General features: G+C 42.8%; 1 protein-coding gene and 1 pseudogene across 3 annotated transcripts; both read left to right on the plus strand.

The window, feature by feature from the left end:
* The first annotated feature begins 1,769 nt into the window (after positions 1-1,769).
* Positions 1,770-24,546, plus strand: LOC118367168 (sterol 26-hydroxylase, mitochondrial-like). 3 transcript variants are annotated; one of them, XM_035750276.2, is made up of 11 exons: positions 1,770-2,735; positions 6,033-6,083; positions 6,477-6,667; positions 7,423-7,622; positions 21,316-21,513; positions 22,093-22,256; positions 22,350-22,516; positions 22,817-22,898; positions 23,056-23,256; positions 23,461-23,523; positions 24,004-24,150. In XM_035750276.2, exons 1-10 carry the CDS (start codon positions 2,493-2,495, stop codon positions 23,506-23,508), a joined length of 1,545 nt encoding a protein of 514 aa, XP_035606169.1. In that variant the 5' UTR covers positions 1,770-2,492; the 3' UTR covers positions 23,509-23,523; positions 24,004-24,150. The 3 variants fall into 3 exon arrangements, with proteins under 3 accessions (XP_035606169.1, XP_035606167.1, XP_035606168.1); XM_035750274.2 differs by lacking the exon at positions 23,461-23,523 and having other exon boundaries at positions 2,294-2,735; positions 24,004-24,546; XM_035750275.2 differs by lacking the exons at positions 6,033-6,083; positions 23,461-23,523 and having other exon boundaries at positions 2,396-2,735; positions 24,004-24,546.
* LOC118367170 (toll-like receptor 13) lies at positions 16,921-21,309 on the plus strand (annotated as a pseudogene).
* Positions 24,547-24,556: the final 10 nt, after the last annotated feature.

Here is a 24,556-nt window from a genome sequence, read left to right on the forward strand (position 1 = left end):
CATATTTTTTCAATTTCCCAATGATGGAGAGCACTGTGCTTTTGGAAGATTTTAACACCTTATAAATAGTTTTATACCCTTCCCCAGATACGGCATATGCCTCATCACAATTATATTTCGGAGATCTACGGCCAGTTCCTTGGACTTCATGTTATAGTATCTGGATCTCCCGAGTGGCGCAGCAGTCTAAGGCATTGCATCTCAGTGCTAGAGGTGTCACTACAGATCCTGGTTCGATTCCAGGCTATATCACATTTGGCCGTGATTGGGAGTCCCATATGGCGGCGCACAATTGGCCCAGTGTCACCAGGGTTCGGGTTTGGCCGGGGTAGGCAGTCATTGTAAATAAGAATTTGTTCTTAACTGACTTGCCTACTTTCTGCTCTGACATGGACTGTCAACTGTGGGACCTTATATAGAAAGCTTTGTTTCTTTCTAAAACATGTCCAAACAATTGAATTGGCCACAGGTGGACTCCAATCATCATGTTGTGACATCTCATGGATGATCAAAGGAAATTGGATGCACCTGAGCTGGAGTGAAAATTATAAATGATAATTTCATTTTCGATATATTTGCAAATAAATCTTAACATGATATCACTTTGTCATAATGAGGTATTTTTGTAAATGTATCAGAAAAATATCTACTTAATCAACTTTGAATTCAGGCGGTAACACCACAAAATGTAGAATATGTCAAGGGGTATGAATACTTTCTGAAGGCACTGTACCTCTGCAGCACTGGCATGGTCAGTCCGTTTGTTGAAGCTCTAGTGTGGTGTTAAGATGGCGCCGGAGGGGATGGCTGCTGTTTTATGGGCTCTTTGTCACTTTTTTTCACAAAATGTTGCTGCTACAGTCTCTTATGACCGAAAATAGATTCTGGACATCAGAAGAGCGATTACTCAATTTGAACTGGACAAATAATTTTTCTTTAATGAGTCGGACAAGAGGGATTTACTCCAGACACGCGAACAGACCCTCATCCCTTTCATTCGCAGGAGAAAGAAATGGAGGTTTCGCAGAAGGAGATCTGGATGCCTTGTGAGGATCCGGCGACAAGTGGCTAATCTGCCTTTGCCATTGGTACTACTGGCCAATGTACAATCGCTGGGTAATAAAGTGGATGAACTACAAGCACGTATATCCTACCAACGGACATTAAAAATGGTAATATCTTATGTTTCACCGAGTTGTGGCTGAACGACGACATGAATAACATACAGCTGGCGGGTTATACACTGTATCGGCAGGATAGAAAATCAGCCTCTGGTAAGACAAGGGGTGGCGGTCTATGTGTATTTGTAAACAACAGCTGGTGCACGATATCTAAGAAAGTCTCAAGGTTTAGCTCGCCTGAGGTAGTATCTCATGATAAGCTGTAGACCACACTATCTACCAAAGGGTTTTCATCTATACTCTTCGTAGCTGTCTAATTACCATCACTAACTGATGCTTGCACTAAAATTGCACTCAATGAGCTGTATACCGCCATAAGCAAACAGAAAATGCTCAGCCAGAGGAGGTGCTCCAAGTGGCCGGGGACTTTAATGCAGGGAAACTTAAATCTGTTTAACCAAATTTCTATCAGCATGTTAAATGTGCAACCAGAAGGGGGAAAAAACTCTAACCACCTTTACTCCACACACAGAGACGCGTACAAAGTTCTCCCTCACCCTCCATTTGGCAAATCTGACCATAATTCTATCCTCCTGATTCCTGATTACAAGCAAAAATGAAAGCAGGAAGCACCAAAGTCTCGGTCAATAAAAATGTGGTCAGATTAAGCAGATGCTAAGCTACAGGACTGTTTTGCTAGCACAGACTGGAATATATTCTGGGATTCTTCCGATGGCATTGAGGAGAACACCACATCAGTCACTGGCTTCATCAATAAGTGCATTGATACGGTCTTCCCCACAGTGACTGTACGTACATACCCCAACTAGAAGCCATGGATTACAGGCAACAATCGCACTGAGGTAAAGTGTAGAGCTGCAGCTTTCAAAGAGAGGGATGTACTCACTTTTGTTGCCAGCGGTTTAGACATTAATGGCTGTGTGTTGAGTTATTTGGAGGGGACAGCAAATTAACACTGTTATACAAGCTATACACTCACTACTTTACATTGTAGCAAAGTGTAATTTCTTCAGTGTTGTCACATGAAAAGATATACTCAAATATTTACAAAAATGTGAGGGGTGTACTCACTTTTGTGATATGCTGTACATAATTTAGTCATTATTCATAAAAATCCCATTGGTACAGTACATCTGACCAGAGAGACTCGTTATTTCCATGTGTTCCAAGTAAACAGTCTTCCAGTTGGGCTGCTCTTCAGCCTTCAGCCTTATTTCCTTATTTCCTGTTCTTTTGTGTTGAAGCTGAAGGGTTAACCTCCCCAGGCTCCCAAAGACATGGCCCCTCCCCAGTCTCACTGGTGAAATAGGAGCCCTGTGTTTTTAGACAATTCCTCTTACTGCTTCCATCATGGCCGTGCATCTGGCCCAGAGTGCGATGCAGAGGAGCAGCCGCTGGCTCCTGCTGTGCTCCACAGCCCCAGCTCTGGTCTCCACCAGGTGGGTAGGGGGCACCCGTTCTCCCTCCAACACCCTACCATCCACCTCCCAGGGTAAGATTCGGACTGCAGATGACCTCCCCAGGATCAAAACCCGGGATATGTTTTACAGAATGTTTGTCAAAGGCTACTACAACCGCTTACACGAGCTACAGGTACAGTAAAGAGGCTATGCCCTCTATGGAAATGTTTTTTTTTTTTTTTAAAGTGTGCTCTGTTTTTGGAATGGTGGCTGCTGATACCCCTCTCTATGTTTTGGGTACAGTAAGTTTCCGATACCTTACTGTGTGTTTCTCTGTTACTGCTCACTAACTAGAGTTGAAACATGAGATCTGTATGAGGCGTTTGTGTTTAGTCAAAGCTGACCCACAGAGACTGTTATAGAGGAGAGTGCATAGAGGAGAGTATAATGGATTTAACCTAGTGGGCTAACAACAGGTATTCTCTGACATGCAGTGTTTACCTTCTCCAAGAGCTGCCTTCACTTTGGAAATACTATCCCAAGGGCCATCTCCATTGACACAGCTAGGATTACAAAAGGGCAGAGGTTTTGATTTATTCTGCCAGAATGCATGTTGAGGGGTTTGTTGACCCATTTTCCAAATATCAGATCAAAATCAAATCAAATCAATCTTTATTTGTCACACTCTCCGAATACAACAAGTGTAGACTTTACCGTGAAATGCTTACTTACAAGCCCTTAACCAACAGAGCAGTTCAAGGAGAGTTAAGAAAATATTTACAAAGTAGACTAAAATATAAAGTAATAATAACAAGTAACACAATAAGAATAACAATAACAAGGCTATATACAGGGGGCACCGGTACCGAGTCAGTGTGCACGGGTACAGGCTATTTGAGGTAATCTGTACATGTAGGTGGGGGTGAAGTGACTATACATAGATAACAAACAAACAGCGAGTAGTGGCATACTACAAAAGGGGGAAGGGTCAATGTAAATTGTCCGGTGGCGATTTTCTGAATTGTTCAGCAGTCTTATGGCTTGGGGGTAGAAGCTGTTGAGGAGCCTTTGGGTCATGGACTTGACGCTCCGGAACCACTTGCTGTGCGGTAGCAGAGAAAACAGTCTATAACTTGGGTGACTGGAGTCTCTGACAATTTTATGGGCTTTCCTCTGACACTGCCTATTATATAGATCCTGGATGGCAGGAAGCTTGGCCCCAGTGATGTACTGGGTCGTTCACACTACCCTCTGTAGCACCTTATGGTCAGATGCCGAGCAGTTGCCATACCAGGCGGTGATGCAACCGGTCAGGATGCTCTCGATGGTGCAGGTGTAGAACCTATTGAGGATCTGAGGACCCATGCCAAATCTTTTCAGTCTCCTGAGCGGAAAAGTTTTTGTCGTGCCCCCTTCACAACTGTCTTGGAATGTTTGGACCATGATAATTCGTTGGTGATGTGGACACCAAGGAACTTGAAACTCTCGACCCGCTCCACTCCAGCCCCCGTTGATGTTAATGAGGGGCTGTTCGGCCCACCTTTTCCTGTAGTCCACAATCAATTGTTGTCCTGGCACCACACTGCCAGTTCTCTGTCCTCCTCCCTATAGACCATCTCATCGTTGTTTGTGATCAGGCTGTTGTGTTGTCAGCAAACTTAATGATGGTGTTGGGGTCGTCAGGAAGTCCAGGATCCAGTTGCAGAGGGAGGTGTTTAGTTCCAGAGTCCTTAGCTTAGTGATGAGATTTGTGGGCGCTATAGTGTTGAATGCTGAGCTGTAGTCAATGAACAGCATTCTCACATAGGTGTTCCTTTTGTCCAGGTGAGAAAGGGCAGTGTGGAGTGCGATTGAGATTGCGTCATCTGTGGATCTGTTGGGGCGGTATGCGAATTGGAGCAGGTCTAGGCTGTCCGGGAGGATGTTGTTGATGTGAGCCATGACTTCATGGCTACCGATGTGAGTGCCTCGGTGCGGTAATAATTTAGGCAGGTTACCTTCGCTTTCTTGGGCACAGGGACTATGGTGTCCTGCTTGAAACATGTAGGTATTACAGACTCTGTCAGGGAGAGGTTGAAAATGTCAGTGAAGACACTTGACAGATGGTCCGCACATGCTTTGAGTACACATCCTGATAATCCATCTGGCCCAGTGACTTTGTGAATGTTGACCTGTTTAAAGGTTTTGTTCACATCGGCTACTGAGAGCGTTATCACACAGTCATCCAGAGCAGCTGGTGCTCTCTTGCATGCTTCAGTTTTGCTTGCCTCGAAGTGAGCATAAAATGGCATTTAGCTCATCTGGTAGGCTCGGGTCACTGGGCAGCTCGCGTCTGGGTTTACTTTTGTAGTCTGTAATAGTTTACAAGCCCTGCATCTGACAAGCGTCAGAGCCGGTGTAGTAGGATTCAATCTTAATCTTGTATTAGCGCTTTGCTTGTTTGATGCTTGTTTGATGGGTCGTCTGAGAGCAGGGATTTCTTATAGTCCGGATTAGTGTCCCGCTCCTTGAAAGTGGCAGCTCTAGTCTTTAGCTCGATGCGGATGTTGTGTGTATCCCTTGCTTGTGGTTGGGATATGTACGTACAGTCACTGTGGGGACGACGTCATCGGTGCACTTATTGATGAAGCCGATGACTGAGGTGCTGTACTCCTGAATGCCATTGGATGAATCCCGGAACATATTCCAGTCTGTGCTAGCAAAACAGCCCTGTAGTGTAGCATCTGCGTCATCTGACCACTTCTGTATTGAGCGAGTCACTGCTACTTCCTGCTTTAGTTTTTGCTTATAAGCAGGAATCAGGAAGATAGAATTATGGTCAGATTTGCCAAATGGTGATTGGGGGAGAGCTTTGTATGCATTTCTGTGTGTGGAGTAAAGGTGGTCTAGGATCCCCCCCCCCCTGGTTGCACATGTGACATGCTGGTTCTTCTTGCTAACGTAAAACTGATTTAAGTTTTTCTGCTTTAAAGTCCCCGGCCACTAGGAGCGCCACTTCTGGGTGAGCATTTTCTTCTTTACTTATGGCCTTATAGAGTTGGTTGAGAGAGGTCTTAGTGCCAGCTTCGTTTTGTGGTGGTACATAGACGGCTACAAATAATACAGATGAGAACTCTCTTGGTAGATACTGTGGTCTACAGCTTATCATAAGGTACTTCAGGAGAGCAATACCTCGAGACTTCTTTCATAACACCCCTCGTCTTACCAAGGGTAATCCCGCTAGCTCTATATTGTCCGTATCTTCGTTCAACCACGTCTCGGTGAAACATAAGATGTTACAGTTTTTAATGTCCCTTTGGTGGGATAATCTTAATCGTAGGTCATCAATTTTATTTTTCAATGATTGCACGTTAGCAAGAAGAACGGATGGCAGTGGGAATTTACTCACTCGCCTCTGGATTCTCAGAAGGCTGCCCGATCTGCGGCCCCTTTTCCGCCGTCTTTTCTTCATGCAAAATGTATGGATCTGGATCTGTTCCTGTGAAAGCAGGATATCCTTCTCGTCGGACTCATCAAAGGAAAAAGTTTCTTCCAGTCCGCGGTGAGTAATCGCTTTTCTGATGTCCAGAAGTTATTTTCGGTCATAAGAGACGGTAGCAACAACATTATTTACACAATAAGTAAAAAAAGAAGTTACACAAAACGCAAAAAAAACAACAAAATAGCACAATTGGTTGGGAGAATGTAAAACATCAGCCATGTTCCTCGGCGCCATCTTAATCCATAAAAGTGGTATTTTCAAAAAGGGATATTTTCGCTTACACAACAATGTGGAACATCCTGAATGGTAGAGATGTTTAGAAATGTGTGTACTATAAAGTATACTGTATGTAACACCCTGAGTTTTTTCCCTCCGCAAATGCTAGTCTCTCTCTCTCTCTCTCTCTCTCTCTCTCTCTCTCTCTCTCTCTCTCTCTCTCTCTGTGTGTTCTAGGTGTATGAGAAACAGCTGTACGGCCCCATGTACAAAATGGGCATGGGCAAGTTTCACTCCATCGCCCTCAACAGTGTGGAGCTCCTGGAGGAGCTACTTAGGAAGGGTGAGAAGTTCCCCAGCCGAGGAGATATGTCCCTCTGGACAGAGTACCGGGACCTGAGAGGCATCGGCTATGGCCCCTTTACTGAGTAAGGCTCAGGGATGGCCACTGTCTCCTGACAGGTGGTGACAATGACATCCCTGTACATTGCTGGTCTTTTGCCTCAACCAATTTATAGCTTCGCCATCTGATGGCAGGCAGTGATGAGATCACATAAGAGAGGGACATAGCAGTGGGAAATGGAAAACAGTTACTTGAGAGTGTTGTACATACACAGTACATGTCTTATAATCACACCCAGGGACATAATTGAAACACTAGTGCTCTGTCATGAAAGAGATTGCCACAGATAGTGATCAATAGTGATCCAGAAAGGCTGTGTCATTAACCATTTCCATAGGCCATGCAAGTGTGCAAGGCAGGAAACATGACCTAAGACTTACACAGCATAGTTTGCACTGGGAGCTTCCTTTTGGAACCATCAAACTGTATAAGTCTACAGCCATCTTACTTGGCCTAAGCAGCCATCTATCTTAGTGAGATTTGATATGCACACCAACATAGATGTTTTAAATAGATAAGCACGGCAGACATTCTGACTACATTTCCCCAGTTGTGTTCTCCAAATGCTGCAAGACCTGTTTGGCCCTTTGTAGGTCAAACTCCAGGCATGTGAATCAAACGGATGCTCAAGAAGAGTAAAGCCATATTGGAATATAGCTCATTACTGCTAATTTATATGTGCCAACTAATCCAAATGTATTATCCTGCCATATCATTGCTTTGCTGTGAATGTGCTATGAGTGTGTTATGCAGTGCCTGATATATTATGTTTTCTGACAGGGAAGGGGAAAAGTGGTACAAGCTGCGGACTGTGCTGAACAAGCGCATGATGCACCCCAAAGACTCTGTGCAGTACGGAGACGTTATCAACGAGGTGGTCAGTGACCTGATCAAGAGGATCTACCACCTGCGCTGGATAAGTCCATCGGGAGACCTTGTGACCAACCTGTCCAATGAGCTCTACCGATTCTCTCTGGAGGGTACGTGGAAATCCTGCCTGTGTGTGAGGGGACGATTCTTTCACCCTTATTTCTAAATTCATTTTAAGTTAAATGATAAAGAATCAGGTATAATGCTATATAACTAATTCTAAGCATGTGTGAGGCTCATGTAGGCTGTCGCCATGCATTACATTTTCAACTGTCTTAAACTGGCTGTTATTTCGTCCAGCTCATTGAGATGATTATAAGACATTATAACAGGGCCAAGCATGTTCATGACACATCAGAGCACTTCTCAGAGCACTTCGTATTATTCTGTACGAAAATCCGAGACACTACATTTAGTGTAATATGTTGTGTTTCATATGGTTTGTATTAATGTGTGAATGTCCATCATCCATTTCATACGATAGTTATGAGTTACAATTAATATGATATGTTACCAATTTGAATTTGTTGTTGCTAATGTTAGCTAGGCGGCTAATGGGTTAAGGTTAGTGTTATGTTTAGGGGAAGGGTTAGCTAACATGGTAAGTAGTTGCAAAGTTGTTAAAACATAAGTAGTTGAAAAGTTGGTAATTATCTCAAATTCTAAAGTTGACCTCCTTTCATTTTTGTCTTAAGTAACCTATCTTATGTAACCATGCTTAAAGTAACATATCATATTAATTAGAGTGTACCAGATTTACATTTACTATTTTACATCTAGTCTATGAGACCAGACTGCATGACAATCTTACAATGCATTACAACTGCATGATAATGCATTACACTTGGATGCTAGAACTAAAGTGTTGCTTTATAATAAGTATATCAGATGTACAGATAATGCTAATCACTACCTCTGGCACACTGTAGGTAGAGGCTAAGAGGGAGTGAGAAAACATTCAGGTAAAAAAATAATCGAATCTGTAACCTACAGCCTCTCTCAAAGTGTCTAATTGTGGAAAGTGTCTAGTAAACGATATATAACAAGACAAAGAGAAGATGCACACAAATACAACACAGCTAGCAGACAAAAGCAGTGGAAGAACTGAAGGTCTTCATTCCATCAGACAAGTAATCCCACCAATGTGTTATTCCATTGAATAGAGGAGCATTCTGATTATCTCATTGGATAAATTGACTGGATCAAACAGCATTCAACTGGAGAAAAGAAAATTGTGATTGAAATTGATTCACCTTGGACAAACTACAGAACGAACATCCACTCGATCTTGAGCGTTAGACAATGTTGAATCCGGAGCTACAGACATTGTCGGAAGCTTTGGAAAGGGAAAACGTGTTTGTGGTCTCTAGCTTTGCCGGACTGTGGTCGAAATGTATGATAGTTCTGATGGTATGGGTGTGGATGATGAAAGTCAAGGACGTGGATGGTCTGTGGTGAAGAGTAAAAGTAAAAATAATGACCCTGCTATAAGCGCTGTTGACAGCAGTGGCACTTCTAGTGTTGCGAGCGTGAAGAGTGTGAAGGTAGTGAAAAACTAAAGTAATGATGTGTCGGAGAGGAAAGTTGTAATCGTGTTTGATGCAACCATTGGGTCTCATCTACACCCTGTGTCACGGATCCCTCATTGCTCATTTCATGCACCAGTTTCAGGGGTCTACGTCACCGGCCTCTAGGAACTGAACTGTGTCGTTACTGTGTCATTACGCACACCTGGTCCACATATTCTCCCCTGATTTAGTAATTGTATAAGTCTGCCCTTTGTTCACCATTGTCTTGACGATTATTAACATTGTCTTGTCAAAAATTAACAAATGTACAGAAAGATCAGTGCGAAGTCCAAATTACAGAGGAAGAACACTTTGAAACTATTAACCAGAAGGGGACTAGGGTTCCAATTTTGGAACACCCCCCCCCACGTTCAGCTGGAAGGTGGCGCATGGAACGCAAAAATATTCCAAAAAATATTTAACCTCCACACATTAACAAGTCCAATGGCTCAAATGAAAGATAAACACCTTGTTTATCTACCCAGCAAGTCAGATTTCTAAAATGTTTTACGGCGAAAACATAGCACATATTTATGTCAAACCACCACCGAAGACACGGCTAATTTGCATAGCCAAGTTGAAAAAAATATGCAATCAACAAACGCAGGATTAAAAGAAAAATAATGCACTAACCTTTTGAAATCTTCATCAGATGACAGTAATATAACATGTTACACAGTACATTTATGTTTTTTTCAATAATATGCTATATATATCCATAAATCTCTGTTTACAATGATGCATCGTTCAAAAAATGCTACTCAAATGTCCTGAGAAATGACGATAGCTCCGGCAGATAACGTCAGCTAACAAGGAATACACATCATAAACTTTGACTAAATATGCATGTTCTACATATATATAGTTAGATAAACTTCTTCTGAATGCAATCGCTGTGTTACATTTATTTTTAACGTTACAGGTTTCGTTCACTAGGCTATACTATGAGTCGGCGCTCAAAAAGTAGCATTATGGCTCCTCTATCTTGGAGTCCACATAAACCCAAATTTACCACATAAATATTCCCTTACCGTTGCTGTTCTTCCATCAGAAGACCTGAAAGGAATTATACTTACCAAAAACAGCGTTTAGTTTTGCAGTCTGTGTCTTTCGGTTCTCAAACACGACACATTTCGGTTGAAATGTAGCCAAAAGTCAAGTGGATGCACACCAAAACGTCGAACTTACATATTATATGTCGATTAAACTTCTCAAACTAACTTCATAATCAAGCTTTAACATGTTATAAAGGTGTACAGCAATCGTGAGGACAAACAGCAATGCATGCATTGTATAATCGATCTTGGAAAAAAGACAGGACCTGAGCAGAGCGCTCATAAAAGTGACCTGTTTTTTCGCCTGACCGAAAGGTTTCGGCCCGCCAAAACTCTCGTGAGCGTGCGATTCTCACAATGAGAAGCCCCATTGAAAGCTGAGATCGCGCTGAAGACAGAGAGACTGTTCCCAGACCTGTAACTGCTTGGGAAGGGTGGGGGCGATGACGTCAAAGTTGGGCCAACTTTTATGATGACAAGAGAGAGTTTGGGAGAATGACTGCCCTGAGAGTTCTGCTTTACATACAGACATAATTTAAACGGTTTTAGAAGCTTTAGAGTGTTTTCTATTCAATACTATTTTTTATTTGCATATATTAGCAACTTTTGACAAAAAAAAATTATGTTTACTATGGGCACGCAATTACTCCAGCGGGGTCAGTAGACAGCCCTATCCCGAAGAGGTATTAAATCCTTTCAGTCTGGAAAAAACCCAGGGCCTGATGGCATACCGGTAGAGGTATATCAAGCCTTTTTGATATACACTGCTCAAAAAAATAAAGGGAACACTAAAATAAAACATCCTATATCTGAATGAATGAAATATTCTTATTAAATATTTTTTTATTTACATAGTTGAATGTGCTGACAACAAAATCACACAAAAAATATCAATGGAAATCAAATTGATCAACCCATGGAGGTCTGGATTTGGAGTCACACTCAAAATTAAAGTGGAAAACCACACTACAGGCTGATCCAACCTTGATGTAATGTCCTTAAAACAAGTCAAAATGAGGCTCAGTAGTGTGTGTGGCCTCCACGTGCCTGTATGACCTCCCTACAATGCCTGGGCATGTCTGTGGTGCAACGTGGCGTTGGTGGATGGAGCGAGACATGATGTCCCAGATGTGCTCAATTGGATTCAGGTCTGGGGAACGGGCGGGCCAGTCCATAGCATCAATGCCTTCCTCTTGCAGGAACTGCTGACACACTCCAGCCACATGAGGTCTAGCATTGTCTTGCATTAGGAGGAACCCAGGGCCAACTGCACCAGCATATGGTCTCACAAGGGGTCTGAGGATCTCATCTCGGTACCTAATGGCAGTCAGGCTACCTCTGGCGAGCACATGGAGGGCTGTGCGGCCCCCCAAAGAAATGTTACCCCACACCATGATTGACCCACCGCCAAACCGGTCATGGTGGAGGATGTTGCAGGCAGCAGAACGTTCTCCACGGCGTCTCCAGACTGTCACGTCTGTCACATGTGCTCAGTGTGAACCTGCTTTCATCTCTGAAGAGTACAGGGCGCCAGTGGCGAATTTGCCAATCTTGGTGTTCTCTGGCAAATGCCAAACGGCCTGCACGGTGTTGGGCTGTAAGTACAACCCCCACCTGTGGACGTTGGGCCCTCATACCACCCTCATGGAGTCTGTTTCTGACCGTTTGAGCAGACACATGCACATTTGTGGCCTGCTGGAGGTAATTTTGCAGGGCACTGGCAGTGCTCCTCCTGCTCCTCCTTGCACAAAGGCGGAGGTAGCGGTCCTGCTGCTGGGTTGTTGCCCTCCTACGGCCTCCTCCACGTCTCCTGAAGTACTGGCCTGTCTCCTGGTAGCGCCTCCATGCTCTGGACACTATGCTGACAGACACAGCAACCTTCTTGCCACAGCTTGCCACAGCTCGCATTGATGTGCCATCTTGGATGAGCTGCACTACCTGAGCCACTTGTGTGGGTTGTAAGACTCCGTCTCATGCTACCACTAGAGTGAAAGCACCGCCAGCATTCAAAAGTGACCAAAACATCAGCCAGGAAGCATAGGAACTGAGAAGTGGTCTGTGGTTATCACCTGCAGAACCACTCCTTTATTGGGCATGTCTTGCTAATTGCCTATAATTTCCACCTGTTGTCTATTCCATTTGCACAACAGCATGTGAAATTTATTGTCAATCAGTGTTGCTTCCTAAGTGGACAGTTTGATTTCACAGAAGTGTGATTGACTTGGAGTTACATTGTGTTGTTTAAGTGTTCCTTTTATTTTTTTGAGCAGTGTACTAAAAGCTCCATTGTTAGATTGTTTTAACTACTCCTATAAAAATGTCAGGTATTCAGCAGGAAAGTCTGATTTCTCTATTATGAAAACAAGACCCAAATGGCAAATATAAAGACCCATCCTATCTAATAAACTGGAGGCCCCTTACATTTCAATGTTGTGATGCAAAAACACTAGTGAAATACATAGCAAATAGCACTGGTTTTACCAGGTATTGTTCATCCTGATCAGACAGTTTTTATTTTACATGGACGATACATTGGAGACAATATACGACAACTACTAGGAATAATAGAACATCATGAAACATCTAAGAAGCCAGAACTGGCATTTATAGGGGATTTTGAAAAGGCATTTGATAAAGTAAGACTGGATTTTTCAATTTCGGTGATTCTCTTATAAAATGGGTAAGAATAATGTAAAGCAACACCAGGTGTAAAATAGTAAATAACGACTACTTCTCAGAGAGTTTGGGATTGTCGAGAGGATTTACACAAGAGTGCCTGCTGTCACCATATCTATTCGTTATGGCCATCGAAATGCTAGCTATTAAAATCAGATCCAATAACAACATTAGAGGATTAGAAATCCAAGGCTTAAAAACAAAGGTGCCCATGTATGCCGATGACTCATGTTTTAAATTAAGTCCGCAAGTTACATCCTTGCAATGTCTCATTGAAGATCTAGATAATTTTTCTGTACTCTGGACTAAAACCTAATTCTGATAAGTGTACAATATTATGTATTGGATCTTTAAAAAATAAAAATGTTACATTACCCTGCAGTTTACCTATAAAATGGGCTTATGGTGAAGTAGACATACTTGATATTCATATCACAAAATATATAAATAAGCTCTCCACAATTTATTTCAATAGAAAATTTGTAAAAATAGACATAATCCTGCAACCATGGAGAGGTAAATACCTGTCTATTTATGGAAAAATATATCTGATTAACTCCTTAGTCATATCTCTGTTTACTCACTTACTTATGGTCCTGCCTACTCCTGATGATTCATATTTCAAATCATATGAGCAAAAAATATTTAGCTTTTTCTGGGACGCTAAACCAGACAAAATAAAGCGTGCTTATCTATACAATGAAGATTAATTGGGTGGGTAGAGATGATTAAATATAAAAGCACTAAACCTCTCTAAAAGCTTCACTTTTTCAAAAGTTTTACTTGAAGCCTAAATGGTTCTCGAGTAGATTACTAAGAAAATCTCATCCATTGTTTAAAAATGGCCTTTTTGCCATTGTGCAGATTGCCATGTCTCCTTTTTTACTTTTTTCAAAGTATCCCTCTTTTTCAAACAAGCATTGCAGAGCTGGCTACAATTTCAATTTCATCCCCTTGAAAAGATAGAACAAATATTACAGCTGAACTCAAATATGCTGGTTGATAAAATACCTGTATTTATGAGAAAGATGTTTGAAAAGGGTATTTTGTTCTTAAATTATATTGTAAATTGTAATGGTAGTGGAGTTAAGAACTTCATGGAGTTATCAGAATTGTACGGAAGGTCTACTCAGTCCCAGAGTACAGCCAAATGATTACACCATTAACCCAAACATGGAGGAGGCAGGTGGCAGCGGGAGGAGGTAGGGAACTGGTCTGTCTGCCCAATATAAAGGATCAAAACTGGCAGAGGAATAAAAATAGCAAGTATACCAGTTTTATTTGAGGACCAGGATGTTGACAACTATGCCATACAGATTGCAAAATAGTTGGGAAGAGATTTTTGATGTACCGATTCCAGTGGTACAGGGTGTATGAGTTATGAGATATATAAAACAACGCAAGATTCAAGACTTTGTGCTATTTAGCTAAAATTATTATAGAGAATGTTGATTTTGTTGTGAGGATACAGAATCAATAGACCATTTATTTTGGTATTGCCCTCTGGTAGCCTGTTTCTGGTCTGAGGCTCAGGAATGGCTGAAAACGCATAGCATTGATCTAAAATTGACCCTAGAGATCGTACTGTTAGGAGATCTGAAGAGACCGGGTCAGTCGATTACTAATATTCTAATACTCATAGTAAAAGTATTTATCTTCAACTCGCAATCTGTGGATTCTATTTGATTAGATAGATTGAAATTGTACGTTAAACATCACAGCACAGTTGAAAGATATATGTTGCGTAGAAATCCTAAGAGGGTGGCCAGCAGAGATAGGTGGGATGGGCTGAGGTAAGCTGAGGATTGGGATGTGGAATAGAGACAAGTGGGAGTGGAGTTGCTGTACGGGAGATAGAATGATGGTCAAAGACAGAAGTCAAAAATAAAGTCAAAATAAAACATCATTAAAAAGCATGTTTGAATGACACTGAGGGGCAGTGTTTTTACAGCTAATACCGGTTTGCCTGAGCCTGATGCCATGCAGGTGTTTGTACACATGCATATACACACACACTCTCATTCAAATAAACGCATACAAGAACACAGACATAGATGTAATAGTGCCAGACATGCACACAAACATATACAGTTGGCATTGCTGTTATGATTTTAGTTGTCCTTGATGTCCTTTGTTTTACATTTTTGTTGTTGTTGTTGTTGTTTTTTTGCATTGTTGTTTGCTGTTTTATTCTGTCTTTTTCTTATTTCTCTTCAGCTCATTCTCTTGGTTGTTGGTGCATTGGGGGGTTCTTGGGGAATGGAATTAATAGTATTTAAAAAAAAATGTATTACTGGGGGGGGACTGTGGGAGAGGTCTCGAATGGTTGCGGGACAGCTATTGGGGAACTGTGGGGGGATCTTGGAGGGTTCGGGTTCACGCTTTTTGGCCTGGCGGGAGATCTGTCAATGTGCCGCTGGGCAGGGCATTGACCCTGGATGCTTCTGTGTGTCGCTCTGAATGGGAATCTGTTGGATGACTGGTATTGTGTACTTCACTGCAAGCGGCTTCACTTCAAGTATATTTAATGTTTCGGATATTCAATAAAAACATTTTGTTTTTTAAAGTACCAGTGACTCTCTCAATACAGATGTGGTCAGATGACACGGATGATAAGCTACAGGACTGTTTTGCTAGCACAGACTGGAATACGTTACGGGATTCATCCAATGGCATTGAGGAGAATACCAAATCAGTAACTGGCTCTGTGGAGATGGGAGAACATTCCAGAAGTACAACCATCTCTGCAGCACTCCAGCAAACAAGCGTTTATGGTAGAGTGGCCAGACGTAAGCCACTCCTCAGTAAAAAGGCAGGTAACAGCTCGTTGGAGTTTGCCAAAAGGCACCTAAAGGACACTCAGACTGTGAGAAAGATTCTCTGGTCTGAAGGAACAAAGATTGAACTCTTTGGCATGAAATCCAAAGAGGAAATCTAGCACAATCCCTCTGAAGAGAATAATAGGAGAAACTCCCCAAATACAGGTTTGCCAAGCTTGTAGCGTCATACCTAAGAAGACTCGAGGCTGTAATCGCTGCCAAAGGTGCTTCAACAAAGTACTGCGTAAAGGGAAATGTAATATTTCAGTTAAATTTGCTAAAATTTCTAAAAAAAAATGTTTTCTCTTTGTCATTATGGGGTATTGTGTGTAGATTGATGAGTGGAAAAAAAACAATTTAATCCATTTCAGAATAAGGCTGTAACGTAACAAAATGTGGAACAACTCAAGGGGTCTGAATACTTTCCAAATGCACTGCAATACCTCAATTATCTCGACTAACCTGTACCCCGCATGTTGACTCGGTACCGGTACCCCCTGTATATAGTCTCTTTAATAACATTCCTTAAAAATAAAAATAAAACCCTGCATTGTTGGTTAAAGGCTTGTAAGTAAGCATTTCACAGTGAGGTCTACCTACACCTGTTCTATTCAGCGCATGTAACACATACAATGTGATTTGATATGACCAGTGTCTCCACTTCACAAGAAAGATGAGGCTACACTGTGTTCAGTTGAGACAATTAGCAGTTTGCATCATAGGATCCTGGGGTTGGTTGAGTAATAAACGTGTCTTATATCTGTCTGTCCGGACCTGGGATATCTTTCACCCAAGGGATTGTCGTTACAACTACCAATTTGCCATTTGCTGGGATGTACAGTATGCGACCTCAAACTCAACCTATCCATCTTCCTTGTCACGACTTCCGCCGAAGTCGGCTCCTCTCCTTGTTCGGGCGGCGTTCGGCGGTCGACGTCACCAGCTTTCTAGCCATCGCCGCTCCATTTTTTTTATGTATCCATTGTCTTGTTCCCTGCACACCCAGTTTTCATTCTCCAATCATCGTATGTATTTATTCCTCTGTTCCCCATCATTTCTTCATGTAGGATTGTTTTGTGTTACGCTGGTTTGTTCCGTGTTTATTGTTTTACGCGAAGATTGTTACTATGTACAGTGAGGGAAAAAAGTATTTGATCCCCTGCTGATTTTGTATGTTTGCCCACTGACAAAGAAATGATCAGTCTATAATTTTAATGGTATGTTTATTTGAACAGTGAGAGACAGAATCACAACCAAAAAATCCAGAAAAACACATGTCAAAAATGTTATAAATTGATTTGCATTTTAATGAGGGAAATAAGTATTTGACCCCGCTGCAAAACATGACTTAGTACTTGGTGGCAAAACCCTTGTTGGCAATCACAGAGGTCAGACATTTCTTGTAGTTGGCCACCAGGTTTGCACACATCTCAGGAGGGATTTTGTCCCACTCCTCTTTGCAGATCTTCTCCAAGTCATTATGGTTTTGAGGCTGACGTTTGGCAACTCAAACCTTCAGCTCCCTCCACAGATTTTCTATGGGATTAAGGTCTGGAGACTGGCTAGGCCACTCCAGGACCTTAATGTGCTTCTTCTTGAGCCACTCCTTTGTTACCTTGGCCGTGTGTTTTGGGTCATTGTCATGCTGGAGTACCCATCCACGACCCATTTTCAATATCCTGGCTGAGGCAAGGAGGTTCTCACCCAAGATTTGACGGTACATGACCCCGTCCATCGTCCCTTTGATTCGGTGAAGTTGTCCTGTCCCCTTATCAGAAAAACACCCCCAAAGCATAATGTTTCCACCTCCATGTTGGTGGGGATGGTGTTCTTGCGGTCATAGGCAGCGTTCCTCCTCCTCCAAACACGGCGAGTTGAGTTGATGCCAAAGTGCTCCATTTTGGTCTCATCTGACCACAACACTTTCACCCAGTTGTCCTCTGAATCATTCAAATGTTCATTGGCAAACTTCAGACGGGCATGTATATGTGCTTTCTTGAGCAGGGGGACCTTGCGGGCGCTGCAGGATTTCAGTCCTTCACGGCGTAGTGTGTGTTACCAATTGTTTTCTTGGTGACTGGTCCCTGCTGCCTTGAGATCATTGACAATATCCTCCCGTGTAGTTCTGGGCTGATTCACCACTGTTCTCATGATCTTTGCAACTCCACGAGGTGAGATCATGCATGGATCCCCAGGCTGAGGGAGATTGACAGTTCTTTTGTGTTTCTTCCATTTGCGAATAATCACACCAACTATTGTCACCTTCTCACCAAGCTGCTTGGCGATGGTCTTGTAGCCCATTCCAGCCTTGTGTAGGTCTACAATCTTGTCCCTGACATCCTTGGAGAGCTCTTTGGTCTTGGCCATGGTGGAGAGTTTGGAATCTGATTGATTGCTTCTGTGGACAGGTGTGCTTTATACAGGTAACAAACTGAGATTAGGAGCACTCCCTTTAAGAGTGTGCTCCTAATCTCAGGCTCGTTACCTGTATAAAAGACACCTGGGAGCCAGAAATATTTTTGATTGAGAGGGGGTTAAATACTTATTTCCCTCAATAAAATGCAAATCAATTGATAACATTTTTGACATTCGTTTTTCTGGATTTTTTTGTTGTGATTCTGTCTCTCACTGTTAAAATAAACCTGATCATTTCTTTGTCAGTGGGCAAACGTAAAAATCAGCAGGGGATCAAATACTTTTTTCCCTCACTGTCTATTTTGGCACATTTACACTTTTGCCTATTTTTGGCTGGAGGTTTTTGACGCGGTTGCGTCCTACTGTTATTTTCTCCTGCCAAACAAAGTGCGCCTGATCACAACAACTTCTCCACCAGCAGCACCAGGCCATAACAGTCCTGTCTAACTGCTAGACCCTCTGTATCAAGATCAGGAATGCATATGTGATGTAGCCTGGCGCTCTCTCTGACTCCGCATCCTTGAGATCCTTAAATGTCAAAGGCTGTCTGCCCCCGATTCTCCCTGGCACCTTCAAGTGGCTGTCCAGTGTTAAGGCACTTTCTCTTTTCTGTGAGCTACAGTGTTACAATTCATCCCTTCCGTCCAACACATTCAGTGACCTGGCTAATATGGAGGAACTGTCCATTCAGAATTACGGGCTTTCTGTGATGGTAATGGACGCAATGGGGGAATCCCTGTTTTGAAGAAAATCACAGTCAACAGCTGTACACAGGAGCTTTCTGATTTGCTATGCAGGATAGTCGATATATCACGGTCATTGACAACCCTGGACTTTGAGTCAAAGGGGATTATCATTTTGAAACACCAAAATTGCTCAGACACACATGGAGCAATTCTTGAACTTTATATCATCTGAAAAAAATATATGTTTTTTAATTCCCTATTGCTCATAATTTATGGAAAGGAGCATTCAGAAGCTTTGAAAACATTTCATCTCTCGATTTGCCTGACATTAGTGAGCAGACTGACAGCTTCTGCAGTCTAGAATCAGCAGAATAGATACTTTTTACTTTGACGAGGAAAACAGTTCCTTTCAATCAATTTGTGAAACGCAAATGACTTTCAATGACACAAATGTTGTTACTTAATCCTAAATTCAGGAACAACTACGCAACATCTGAGAACAGTTTATTTGGCCTGGACAGCTTGGAAAACCTACTGCTGTATGACCCACTTATACATATTGAAGCATCTGCATTCATCCACCTTACTTTGCTGAAGGAACTACATTTGGACTTTCGCTCTCCAACCAGTGAGTTAGAGACAAGTGTGAATCCGACACACATATTTGGTGTCTTCCCTCAAGGTCTGACTCACACGAACATTAGCTCCTGGTGTCCTCTTACCATCATCATTATCAGCAACAGAGCCCCAAAACCAGGCTTCGCCTTAAAACTCAGCTCTCCGTCGACTGTGATCTTCCAGGACTGCTGGTGGTCATGCTTTCGGTGAATGGTCTACCTCATTGTCAAGACAGGACAACTCCTGTGTGGGTCTGACTTCTTTGACCTGTACTTCACCTCCCTACAGGAGTTTGAATTTCAGTTGGTTTCCTCGACAGAGTTTGGACACGACTGACCTAAACAGACTAGTGCAGCTGAGTGATCTGAAGCTAATGAACGTGGACCTCATCGCTCGGCAAGCACTGGGCTTCATGTTACGATGACCTGACCAGGCTGGAGAGCTTGAGTCTCATCTACTGTAGAATCCTTCCTCTGGGGGACGAGTTGAGCAGAGACCTGCACTTCCTATATGTGGATGTGACAGAGGAGTTTAGTGTGATGGAGAACTTCCCAGAACCTGACCAGCCTTAGGTATGTGAAGTTCTACTATCCTCGCCTGTACTGCAGCTGTGAGAACGGCTGGCTGGAGAACTGGGGCCAGGGGCCAGAGACAAATCCAGGTCATCATATGGCATGCTGGGGAGCTGGCAATACGTGCAAAAATTAAGATGGCATCCAGAGTTTCAACAAGAGGCCAACTCTTCCCTGGACATGGGCTTTATCCTCTTCATATGCACTTCCATGAGCCTGCTCCTCTTCATACTTGTGGTCCTGCTCAATCAGCTGGCTGGAGACTACCTGCTGGCCCTCTGCCACATCGTTTGCGGTTGGATGGAGGAGGCCGCGCGGAGGCCCAACCCCAGGGAGCGATACCGCTACAATGCCTTTGTGTCACATAGCGGCAGAGACTAACATGTGATGGTGTAACAACTGCCGCCAGGCCTCAAGCAGAGAAGTTCTCCGTTCCTGCGTCTCCGCCTGCACAACAGGGACTTGTTGTTGTGAAGGTCATTGTGGAAAACATCACTGACGGCCTCTATGGCAGTGGCGTCTGGTGAGTCATCACTACCGGCGCAGTAACTGGTGCTCCTTGGAGCTGTGACTGGCCACCCTCGATCTGCTGATGGGGCACAGGGACATCCTCATCCTGGCCTTCTTGGAGGACATCCCTCCTCGTCAGCTCTCTACCCACCACAGGCTGGCCAGGCTGGTCAAGACCAGGATCTACCTGGACTAGCCCCAGGACCCGGCCCTGCAGCCTGCCTACTGGGACTGGCTCTGGACGAAACTGGCTCCTGAACCAGCCAATGGACAGCAATAGCGGACACAGATACAGTTTCTATTTCTAATTTTAATATATTGCAGATAGATCGTAGATTCTATCAATGTAAGTATTGGTATAATTTGCAATCCCTTTATTTAGTTTTTTTCCTTCTCTATACTTTTCCCCCTTTACCCTACCATCCCTACCCTAGCTGGAGTAAACTAACGGACAACAATATTTCTACTGCTACTTCCTGCTATACGGTTATCTTAATGGTTATTTAATATTTACAAAAAAAGTGAAAATGTGAAGATGTTTGTTTTGACATTTTCAGTTATTTTCCTTCCTCCTCTCTACCTACTTATCACAACAGGGGTATTCAACATTTACAGACCTGTTTTTTATATTTTAACGTGTGCTACCTGTTTTTGCAAAATACTTTTACTTTACTTTTTGTTATCTTGTTTGATATTTTGTGTTTTTTGATTTGCCTCCCTATAAGAGGAAAGCCTGATGTCTTTCAGAATATGTGGGTCTTTACAGCATTTAAAGCAAAATACTTTTGTGGGGGTTGGTTTTAGTAAATGTAGGTTACTACATACAGCAAGTGACAATTGCCTGCATCCGTTTCAGTGATAAATATCTAATCTCTGTTCTTCAGGAATCTCTTCCATCCTGTTTGAGACACGGATCGGCTGTCTGGAGGAAGAGATCCCGGTAGAGACGCAGGACTTCATCGACTCCATCGCTCAGATGTTCTCCTACAGCATGCCGGTGGCCATGCTGCCTAAGTGGAGCCGCAACATCCTGCCAATCTACAGGCACTACATCGCTGGCTGGGAGGGCATCTTCAAATTCTGTGAGTTATTTAGGACAAGACATCCCGTCACTTGGTCATACCTTCTCAAGAATTTAAAAAGCATTGGATTGGAGAGTACATTGTGATATTGGACCTATTGGGTCACCTAGATCAGTGGTTCCCAAACTTTTTTTTAAAGTTGCTTAAAAAAACATTTTAAGCAACTTAGTCCAACTTTAAACTTCCTCTTGCAGAATGCATAAGGTGCAATTTCTAAATTGGGTAGTGCATCAGTCATTGCATACCCTAGAGATATTTATAACTTGTCAGAAGTGTCCAGATCAACTAGCCCATTTTTTATTTGTTTTTTTAGCACTTAGATTTTGTTGTCATTTTTTTATTCACTGAAATATCACAGGAATACACATTAGACATGGCAAAATGTATAGAAATGCAAGAGAATTTGCTTTAAAACTGCTAAATTATCTCCACCAACAAGAGGGGTGTGAACAGTTTGTGTCATGAACAGTGCCTGTGCCCATAGAAATAGACCCGCAGGGGTTGGCGCGGGATGTTCCCGAATGCTGGACGTGAAAAAGTTTGGGAACCCCTGAGGTAGATAATGCTGGACTTTTTCAGCTGGGAAGTTGATTGACATGAAGATGGAGGCAATTCAGAAGCGAGTGGATACAGACCAGGAAGTCGAGGGAGAATATTTAACGTACCTCCTCTCCAACACCAAGATGACCAACAAAGAGGTGTACGGCAGCGTCACTGAGCTGTTATTGGCTGGAGTGGACACGGTTAGCAAATCCATGGAGCTTCACTACAATCTCGATGTGTTGTACCGTAAGGGCTTGTATTCACTAACACTGTTGTTGTTGTCATACTTGAAGACATCCAATACCATGATGTGGGCCATGCACCTGCTGTCCAGGTACCCCAATGAGCAGGACACCCTTTATCAGGAGGTGTCCCACTGCGTACCAGGAGACAAGATCCCAACTGCCCAAGACGTTAACCGTATGCCGTACCTCAAGGCCGTCATCAAGGAAGCACTGAGGTAAGAACTGTGGAAGTGGTCGGGTACGTTAGGGTTTCCCAAACTTGGTCCTGCCCCCCGGGACCAAGCTTTTAGTTTTTTTAACTTAACACTACAGCTGTGTAGTCATAGAGCAAAAAACAAAATGTTCACGGGGGGTTGGTGTGGTGGGGGTGGGAGGTGGGTATACATCATGAGTGTGATTGCCTAATTTAGTTCTTGTATGGCAGCATTGATATTTTCTTTGGAAAGGATTGATTTCTTGAAAGTTCCATTACCTTTCTCTAACACAATTTTTTTGACGTATGTCCTGTTTACCAGAATGTACCCTGTGGTCCCGATGAATGCACGCATCATGGTAGAGAATGATATCACAATTGGAGGACATTTCTTTCCCAAGAAGGTTAGTCTGGCTTTAGGGGCACAATCAACATGTTCACTTTAATGGCCTACAAATGGCCCAACCATTGAAACAAAACACCATTTGAATTCATGTCAATTATGTCTTTGTCGAAGTAGTGCTGTAGCAATTAATTCCCTCCCTGATGTCTTGCCTGTAGACTTCGTTTACAATGTGTCACTATGCTACCAGCCAGGATGAAAAGACATTCCCAGAACCATCAAAGTTCAAGCCTGAACGATGGTTGAGGGACGGCCGAGTTCGACCAAACCCATTTGGCTCTATACCATTTGGGTTTGGGGTTCGGGGCTGTGTAGGTCGTCGTATAGCTGAACTGGAGATGTACTTGGCTCTGTCACGGGTAAGAGCCAGAGATTTTATACCTGAGTGTCATAGGGAAAAGTATAGAATGTGGATAGCAGCACAGCAGATAGCAGAGTTGATCAACAGGTCTAGCAGGCTAGGCTACTTCAATCACTATGCTACATGCGATTGTAGCCTATTAGACCTATTCTACTGTTAACAAACTATTGGAACTCATCGCCTACCTTATTATCCTCCGTAGCCAATGTTCACAGAGGAGCTGTCATATTTTCAATCAACTGCAGCCTGAATGTGATCCCGACAGGTGAACCGAATGCTTTTATATACACTGCTATAGATGCTTGACCAAGCTGCGCAGTAACAGGCTACTTGTCTTGCACGGCAAGTTGGCAACTTTGAACTCACCATCATCAGGCTACTTATTAAAAGTATTGAAGAAACGTGTATTGCCCATTGGGTAGTCCCACAATGAAAAGTTTACCTTGGCTTCCATTGCTTTTCAGTTACAAATACAATGAAGGCCTAGGTGGACATTATAATCACACTTTGCTGTGAATTACATTATAATACAAAAACAGAACATACTCTACATGTGTAAGCTACTGCAGCCAATTCCAATAGTGTGTATACCTCAGGGTGCATGGCTTCATGAATTTGTGGTAGGTGGTGGAGGCATGAACTTGTGTGTGGCCAATGAGCCTATCGGACATGGATGTTAACGTGAACATGGCTACCCCTGAAGAGACCCAGACAATGACAAAAATATATATTTTCTCTCCCCCAGATAATCAAGCTGTTTGAAATCAGACCGGACCCCAGCATAGGAGAGGTGAAAGCCCTCAATCGCACCGTCTTAGTAGCAGACAGACAAGTCAATCTGCACTTCGTGGAGAGGACAAACAGAGCTGCACTTTGATTTGTTAAAGCTGGGTGATAGCCATGTACCCAAGTAGCAATGCTATAAAGGCCTTCAATATATCTATTGTTGAATTTAAATAAACATACATAAATAGGTTGACATTGCATTGAACGCAGGGGGAAGCTGGACTGAAACGGCAACTTGTTACACTCCAACCTAATACTGTTGTATTGAAGGTTTGTTTTTGTCGTTTCTGGGGTTCAGCTTTACTTCACTACTTATGACGGTCATTCTGGAAAGGATTTACAATGTCTTATTATTATGTACAATATGAATTGCTGTATCTAGACCAAACTATATCGAGACCAAACTATTCTCTATTTTGTTGATGAAGATGTATTTTCTTACTCTGGAATGTATTTTCTATTTCTGTCAATAAATTCACCACAGTGATGTTGTAGTTCTTGATATCTGCGTC

This window comes from Oncorhynchus keta, chromosome 34 (genome assembly GCF_023373465.1).
Source record: "Oncorhynchus keta strain PuntledgeMale-10-30-2019 chromosome 34, Oket_V2, whole genome shotgun sequence".
In the NCBI taxonomy this organism is placed as follows: Eukaryota; Metazoa; Chordata; class Actinopteri; order Salmoniformes; family Salmonidae; genus Oncorhynchus; species Oncorhynchus keta.